Source organism: Rhinolophus hipposideros (genome assembly GCF_964194185.1).
Source record: "Rhinolophus hipposideros genome assembly, chromosome: 1".
In the NCBI taxonomy this organism is placed as follows: domain Eukaryota; kingdom Metazoa; phylum Chordata; class Mammalia; order Chiroptera; family Rhinolophidae; genus Rhinolophus; species Rhinolophus hipposideros.
The window spans coordinates 12,316,863-12,325,964 of NC_138047.1; the positions used below are offsets into that span (position 1 = coordinate 12,316,863).

Here is a 9,102-nt window from a genome sequence, read left to right on the forward strand (position 1 = left end):
AAATCCCTTTCAGTTCATCAAGAAATAAGTAATTCCCAAATGTTCCTTCACCTTAATTTAAATTCAACAAACACTTAAGTAGCTACACCCATCCTAGGCACTGAGCAATTCCAACTACCACTAGAAAGTATGATTTCAGCAGAATGGGATCCAACTCCATGGCACCTTAAGTTCCACAAAGAAAAATGATTATGCAAAACCAAAGAACTTAACTGTAATGGAAAGTCTACAAGGATATAAAAATAATAATAAATAAACAAAAATAATGTAGGGTATACCTTATATTATTACTCTTGTTGTTGTTTTTTGCTAGGATGGAAGATGAGAACTAAAATATTTATACTATAGAACTATAACCAAGGACTCAGGAGACATTTAGTTAGAGCAACTAATACCATTTTTTGAAAAGGAAGAAATGAATAATAAACTTTTCTTCCCATGTGCATCTTATGCTAGACTTTAAAATGTAAGATATTTGTGTCATTCTGAAACAGAGGAGAATAACATTTATTCTGAGAGGTGTTTCACAGTGATAAACATTAATATAAGAAGGTAGTTGACCATATTCTCATATTATTTTTGAATTTCATGTTTTGGATTTACATTCTCTAAAAATAAAATATAATGTAATTTAAATGCTTGAATCTTATAAGCAAGATCTGGAGAAATACTAAATGATCTTAAATGAAAATTTTAACTATAAAGTTTTACCCCCTTTTCCCTTCCATAAGGAAATCATTATCAGTGGATTTTTTTTTGTTACAGGTAAGGCTTTTTACAAAAAACACACTATAGGTTCAAAATATATTTAAAATCATGATTAGAGCTCATAATCATGGTTTCCCAAAAATATATTTCAGGTTTACTCTGTTATAATACCTGTTCAACATTATTCACCTATGTTTTATAATATTAGAGTACACATCTGAGGTGATAAAACATTATCAATAACAACAACAAAACTGTGCCTTATGTGAATATGAAAAGACAGAAAAGGCCCTTTTAAATATTGTCTCAAATGTATGAAATAATATAATCTCCTTTTAAAAATCACCAGCTGTATTCTATGGGCTAATTGTTTTTTTGGTTTTTTTAGTCCTAAAAGATGAGTAAGAGTAAACTATGGGCTCCGGCATACTTTGTGTGTGAAGTTCCAGAGAGCCACAGAAATATGATTTAGGTATATACATATCAAGCACAGTGTGAACCAGAGGCATAAAGCCTGGATCCTATTTGTGGTGGTGTTACAATGTGATTTTTGGACAAGTCCCTTCACCTTTGTAGTTCTGTTTCTTTATCTGTGAAACAACAGGAGGATACATCTGATCTTTTTAAGGTTTCTTCCAGTTCCTATAATTACCATCTGTGTGAATCCTCAATACAGCATTTGCGGGGCACAAGACATGGGGCAAAAGCACTCACAGGAGAGAACTTATCCTGCTCTTCGTGCACGCTGCCAGGACAAGCCAGCTTCTGTAGGGAGCCAGGCACTAAATGGTTTGGCTTCATGCCTCGGCTAAAGAACACCATCGATGACTATGAAAGCACTTAAAGAGGCTCAGCCAGAGCAAACTATTTTCTGAATGCAGTCCAAAAAAATAGGTAGGGCATGTGTGAGTCCTGACAACCTCAGACCCTTTGTGTCCTCAGCCTTTCATCTTGGCTGGCAGAGGCACTGAGTTCATTTAGGTGACCTATGCTTTCTGAGCCTTAAAAGAAATAATAATTCTGAAAATGAATAGTTCTCATTCCCAGTCCCATTTCTGACCCTTGAAAATACACATATTTTTATGCAGCAGCTACATTCCATGTAACAGTCCTGGGACACCTTCATAAGGCAGTTTAACATTGTGGTTAAAAGTATGAAATGGGTTCGAATCCTGCCTCGACTACTTAATTGCTGTGTGATCTTGGAATAAAAGTTTAACCTCTCTGTGCTCCAGGTTCTTTTTCTGTAAAATAGGGAAACTAATAAAACCTAACTCATAGCGTTGTTGTGAAGATTAATTAAGATAATGCATGCAAAGCAGTTAGCACAGTGCCTGACATAAAGTAAAAGAAAGAAGGAAAGGGAGAAGGAAGGAAGATTGACTGATCCTGGGACCTGGAATGCCCTTTTCAGGTTTATCTTAAGGCCAAAATCAATTTGCTGGCAGCGAATGGCATCTGCTCATCTTTCTTCTTCTGAGCAAACAATATGGCAAAGACTCAAAGCTGGGGTTATCTCTTACTAATAGAATTCTGCAGAAGCCAGGAGGCAATGAGATTATCCTGAAAGTAGAAAAGAGTTACTCTGGTTTAAGACAAGATCTGTAAAAGAGATAGAAACACCCATAGACATGTATTATGGTCATACAGAATCAGAGAAAGGGGGTTGTTTTTCATTTATGCCTTCTCAAGTGTGGCCAGCATTAAAAGCTACAGAATTTTATAACTGGATGGCTCCCTAGAGACTATCTAGTTCAACTCCCTGACTTGATAGGTAAGTAGCTGAGGCCCAGAAAGGTTAAGCAACTTATCTGAGGTCATTCAGCAGTAAATGACAGTGCCAAGATGAAGAAACTTTCTGACTCCCGCATTTGCCCACACAGTACTTGGCAGTCTCGTATCCTGCCCTTGTTGTGCCAAACAAGGCATTAAGACACACATACACACACACAGGTTTCTCATTTTGCCCAGGTTCCCAATAAGCACATAAGCAATTTCAACTTCTAGATCTTCTTTCCGGAGCCTCTCATCACGGAAATTTGGGAGGATCCCCATCAATCTGTGGCCCCCTGCCAGGCCTTCTTTGGTGTTTTTCTCTCTCTTGGTTCCTTCCTCACATCAGCTTTTAGGTGCTGCTGTTAATTTCTCATCTCAAAAGTCAGGCACTTCCCAGGGCAGAAGTTACCACCTGCTAACTGGCGAATTCTCATCTTCCCACAAATGCTATACCTTGAGACAGGAAATACATAAGTGTTGCTAAATTTCCTCCAGGCTCCCTGAGTGAATTCAGCCAGAATTAAACTAACTCAACCAGGTTCCTTTACAAAGTGTGTGAGTTTGTGAAGGGCTGGGGAACCCTTCGGCACGCCCGACCCAGAGAACAGGAGAAAGAGGAGACCAAGGAAGAGGGCATGGATTGGAGGTAGGAGGGAAATGGGTAGAAGGAGTACACTGACAAAAAGAATGGAGACAGCTGTGCTGTTGAGACTGACTCACTGCTGAGGGGACAGAACTGCCAAGGGAATCGCGGTGTTTTAATTACAACAGACTGGTGCCCCAAACTACACACGTGGGAACAGGCAGAAGCTACCCCAAAGTGGCAGAAACAAGGAAGTCTCTCTTCCTCCTGCTCCCTTCTCTCTCATCTGATGCTGGCCATTCTGTGCCTGGCAGCCACACCCCAAAGTTCCCTAGCATCACCCCTCCAGGGAACCCCCCTCCCTACCCTCCCAAGGTCTGAAGAGCAGTATTAGGTCATCAGAGGTTACGCTCAGCTTTACCAACGGCGCCCCCGTCCCTTGATCTGAAAGAAGCTTTCCTGAGTGTCTGAAGGTGACAGACGTGAGGCGCTTCTTGTCCCTAAGTACATGCGCCCGCGTAGTGTGCCCCTCAGCCTAGGTCGCTGCGTCTCTGCTGTGAGGGTGGGAGGCGTAAGTATCAGCCAAATGTTCCTTCCCCACACACGCCTCCACCCACGAAACCGGAAGGAAGGCTTTCCTCTTGCCTTTTTCCCCTCCCTACCTGAATTCTGGGACCAAGTTAGGCTGCAACCCGTAGAAAGCAGCGGAGAGAGTGACCAGCCACCCGGGCTTATAACTCCCGTTCTCGCACTCCAGATAAGGCGGAGACCACTTAACGTGGCTCTTGTCCCCGCCAAGCCCGTCCCTGCGCCGCCAGCTATGGCCCAGGCCCCGGGGCCCCTGATTGGAACCGCGGCGGTGGACATGGGTCCTCCACTTGCGCCGGAGGCCATGAAACCACTCAGTCTCCAGCGTGGCGTTGGCCAAGTGGTGTGCGGAGGAGGACAGGTCCTGGAGCAGAATGCGACTCTCCTCACGCGTGGCCTGGAGGAAAACCTGCGGGGCCGACGCGGACAGCGACTCGGTGCTGAAGGTGATGGCCGCCCGGGAGATGCTGGGCTCGCCCTCCAGGAGACTCCGCACCAGTGCCTGGTACCACTCCAGGTCGTCCTGCAAGTTCTGCTCCCGCGACTTATTGCTCTGCAGCATCATGTTGAGGAAGTTGGTTGCGTGGGTCAGCGTGTCCAGCGCCCCGTGCAAGGAGGGATGGGTGCTGGCTAGGGCGGGCGACTTCCCTGGCAGGCCCGCCAACTCATAGCGGCTCGAGCAGTTGGCTAGCTTCAGCTGGTGGGAGTCCCCGGTGTGCAGGTAAGAGGCCACGTCCGTGGGCACCTCCTCGGCGAGTTTCTGCGCCAGGATGGTGCCGTCGGTGGAGCGGCTCCTGGGAGCCGAGGGGTCCGAGGCAGGGGCTCGGGCGGGCTGCTGGGCGTGCTGTTTGGCCCTGAGGGTCCTCTCTCGCGGGGAACCCTGCCGTCCCGCGGGATCACGGCTGGCGCCCACGGCCCCCAGTCCCAGAGGAGCGAGCAGGAAGCAGAAGAGTAAGAGACAAGCCATGGCTCCCATCTGCCTCGCAGAGAGGAGGGGAGGGGAGGTCGCGGTGGGGGTCACTTTAAATTTTGGTCGTCGATTTATCAGCAGTGAGACTTTTACTAGGAGACTTCCCTCTTCTCCAGACGGCACCCCGTCGAAAAGGACTTGAAATAAGAATGTCTCCAAATGAGCCCGCCGGCGAAGCTACCGTCACAGGAAATCGAATCACCTGTGGCCACGCTGGCCGCGGCCGCTCCGCGAGGGGTGGGCTGGGGATTACGCACCTCCCAGCCTGGAGCAGAACAGGTTACCTCCGCTCCGGCTCCCGGCGGCTCCACTTAGCCTGCTCGCGTCCTTCTGCTGGGCAGCTGCCACCGCCGCTCTCATGGAGGTGTGCTCCCGAGCTGCTGCTGCTGCTGCTGCCGCCGCGGCCGCGGAAGACGCTACTCCATCCTCTCAGCCGCGCAGGTCGTTCCCGCCTCCGGGGTCTGGCTCCTCCCCATTCGCTTCGCCCGGAGGCGCGGAGCGCGCGCGCCCCGGCCGGCCCCGCGGACCCAGCGGCCAGTCCCAGGGAGCCAAGATTTCTTTGAAGACGTTGCGTCCCTGGAGTCGAGAGGGCCAGACAGCTGGTGAAGCGGAGCCTGAGACGTGGCCGCAAACCACACGCCTGCCTCTCCCTGCTCTCGGGAGAAAAGCCCGTTTAAAAAGGCAGCCTGGCCGCAACCAAACCCTTGTAGGGCGGCTGCAAGTCGTCTTGTTCCCTGTTTGGTCGGCTCCGCTGTCAATCAGCCGTGTGTCCGGAACGGGGCGGGAGCTGTCCAGTGCTGAACCCGAGGCAGCACGGAGGAGGCGCGGGAGGAGACAGTGAAGCGGGAAGCAGCAGCTCCGACTCCTTGCACCCACTCGCGTTCCCTGATGGCTCGGAAACCTGAGGGGGTGGCATGCGGTGGGCGGGAGTGAGGGAAGAAGCAGAGCTTTTGTGGCTCAGAGCTTAGGAAACTTGAACGTACTGAAGAGGAGGGTGTTGGAGGCTTGCATGCTTAATTCAATCACGCTTAACTCTTTTGCCTGGAAAAGAGGGAGAAAGGAGTTTTCATGTCTGACTTAAATCGGAAGGGAGGGACGTAGGATGGAGATGTGTCCTCCCGAGCATCTGCTCATTTTTGGCCAATTATCAAATCCTCCTCGTTGTCGATTGAAGAAATGATTGAAACCTACTTGCAGAGTTCTTAGCTATGAGGAAGTAATGGAGACATGGCTGAGCTTTAAGGGAAAAGTGCCATATTCAAGGAAGCTCTACTTGAAAGGGGGCCAGGATGAAGGGGAACCTGTCAAAGTGTATGCAAGAGAAGATGTGGAAGGGAGAGAACCTGTGCAAAAGACAGGACTCATACTGTGAGCGAATGAGAATGGGTGAGTCTGTGTTGAATGAGAAGGGAAGCCATTCTTAGAGTTCCTAGAATTAATGAATATAAGAACTAAGACATCTGGTTAACTATAGATTGGGATATATAGAAGAGTTGAATAGGTATGCCAAGCCCCTCCCCTCCAATTAGTGGGAAATCCCTTAACACCCATCCAATTGTTTTCTTTGAAGCTTTAGAAGTGTATTCTTACATTCTGGAAATACTAATTAGTACTGGATATGTTGTTTTTTTACGCACTTCCACTTTCCATATGCACTCCATTTTCAAATTCCCCAAGAACGACACAAATAGAAAATCCCAAATTCACTTCAAATCCCAACTAATTTAAAAAAATGACACTCGTGGCATTCTATCATAGCACTGCTTCAATTTACTTTGCCATTTTATTACATTCTCCTCACTGAGAAAATACCTAAGCATTGAAATGTAAGCTCTAAAGAGCAAACGTTTGTCTGCATTGGTCACTGTAGTATCATGAGTACCTAGAACACAGAGAAATGCCTGACATGGAGTATGTCCTCACTAAATATTTGCTAAATTAATGAGTAAGCCAGAAGTTCATGGTGATGAAGCTAATTATTTAAAAATCTATCTCCATACCTGAGAAGTCTGCCTGGTATGTCAGCGATGGGGGCTTTTGGAATAAGACATAGCAACGATTTTTACACAGTCTCCAAGTGATTTTTTATAGCTATGCAAAGAATGGTTATTAGATTAGTATTTACTTACTAGTAGAGTTTGTCTTCATATCTCACTTTCTGTTTAAATTTTGCTTTGCAGTATGCTCCTTTGCTAAATAAAGGTCATCCCAGTTTAATGCTCTAGTATATGTGGCAAAAATAACAGAAGGAGTCTCGGTTTGTTTAATTTATCAGAGTGTGTAATATGATTTTCCATCTATTTAACCATCTAAAGACTGAACTGTAATTATATCATTACTTGATGTTTTTAGAAAATCTACATAATTTATTAACAGTTATTTAAAATTTTCTAGTCACTTAAAAAGGAAGATATAATTTTATTAGTAGGTCCTTCTATAAGTAATTCAATGTCACAGCATAATTCAAAGACTTGTGTTCTGGTCTCAGCAGTGTTTTAAACAAGACATGTAACCACTGGCAACACATTTAAAGTTTCTGTGTTTGGAGACACAAACTGCCTCTGGACCTCATGATTTGACATTAACGGAGTACTGAAATGGCACCTGAGCCACTCTCCAGGAGTGCCAGTCCTTCCCCTGGAGCACACCTAACAAGAAAGGAGTAGCCTATGAGAAGCTCGTGCAATTTTAGCATTCCCTTCAGTGGATCACCTTCAGTCTACATTGCCTAACAACTAGGGTGAACTAGTTGGGTCTAGAACAGCACTGCCCAGTAAAAATATAATGTGAGCCACAAATGTAATCCACATATATAATCTTAAATGTTCCAGCAGCACATTTAAAAAATCAAAAGAAAAAAGTGAATTTAATTTTAACAATATATTTTATTTAGCCCAATATATCCAAAACATTATCTCAATAAGTAAGCAACATAGTAATTATTAATGAGATATTTTTATACTAAATCTTTACAATATAATGTATACTTTACATTCACAGCACATAGCACTTCACACTAACCACATTTCAAGAGTTCAACCTGTGGCCCAAGGCCACCATAGAGGGCATGCTCTAGAAGATAGCGCATTGTGGTCTAAAATGTTCTAGAAAGCTGAGGTCCCCTCAAGACAAGCACCATGGTTCAAATGCTCTAGGAGGCTTGGTCCATTTATTAGGTTTGGAGTCAAGGTAACTGAGTAGGTAGACCACCCTTTGTCTATGTTAGTGCCCATCAATGAAGGAGATAAGCCAAAAGATGGTTTTATAAGGGACCAAGATTTACCACATGCAAACATACTTTTAAACAGACTATAAAATTCTACACAAACTCACAAAGACATATCACTCATTCAACAAATGTTTATTGAGTCTCTACTACATATCAGGCATTGTGCCTAGTACTGGGGCAAAATAGATACATCTTCTGTATGATAGACACATGGTCCTTACAATCAAGTGGGGTGGAGGGAAAAAGAGAAAAAAAATATGCAAACATATAAACAAAAAATTACATATTGTGATAAATGCCATGAAGAAATAAACACTGTAAATTAATAAAGAATGCAGGGTATGGGGGCAAGGAGCTTCTTCTATAAAGAGATAAAGGAAAGAAATATTTCTTGATGAGGAAATAGCTGAGCTGAGACCTAAAGAATGAGGAGTAGTTAACTAGATACTAAGTAGTAGTAGTGAACCATCTAAGGGTAAGATGGACAAAAACCTACCCTAGGTAGAGGGAGTAGTACTTGAGTGCATTAAAACTACAAATATTCCATTCTTAGCGGGAAAGAGGAACAGAAGAAGATAACTGCAATAAGCAGAAGTTCATATATAATATGAAAAGTACAAACAACTGAGACCAAAAGAAAATCATTTTATAAAATAAAGTGATCCTAACATGAATAGCACCCACTACCACAAATTATATGAACATAATTTGTAGCTGGAGATAAACATCCCTGTGTGACCTCAAAATTAAGAATGAAGCTGTCTAAATGCATACTGACACTGTGTAGGATCTTGACTGTAATAGAACAATATGTACAAGACATTAGGTTCTGTGTGAAAAAGACCAAAGCTTTTTCATCACAGTCTGAAACGCCAATCTAATTGCTTTAGAACAGTCAAATTTGCACTGTTCTAAAAGCAATATGCATTGGAGTTGTGAGTTCTTAGTTCTCATTATATAATTGATTGATCACTATTATTAAAAGGAAGATGTGATGTTAGCCTACCTTTAAGTAAAACAAACTAAAGGAGGTCAAAAACTGCTGAGACCAGATTTTCTGTGAGCAGTACAGGTATACTTATTTTTAAAATTTAAGTGCTGCTATAAATCATGTAAATAAGCAAGGATTAGGACAGTGGGATATAATGAAAGGACACTGGATTGGAAGTTGGGAGGCCCAACTCTACTCTTGGCTCTGCCATTATTTAGTCATGTGACTTTTGACAATTTTCTCAACTCTATGAGCCC

At 44.1% G+C, this 9,102-nt stretch overlaps 1 protein-coding gene across 1 annotated transcript in view; it reads right to left on the minus strand.

Moving 5' to 3' along the window:
- The window catches only part of GPR158 (G protein-coupled receptor 158), a 402,394-nt gene extending 397,056 nt beyond the window's left edge, over positions 1 to 5,338 (minus strand). Inside the window, exon 1 of the mRNA XM_081043867.1 lies at positions 3,730 to 5,338. Within this exon, the coding sequence (XP_080899993.1) occupies positions 3,730 to 4,631 (902 nt within the window). The 5' untranslated portion in view covers positions 4,632 to 5,338. The remainder of the gene's footprint in view (positions 1 to 3,729) is intronic.
- Positions 5,339 to 9,102: the final 3,764 nt, after the last annotated feature.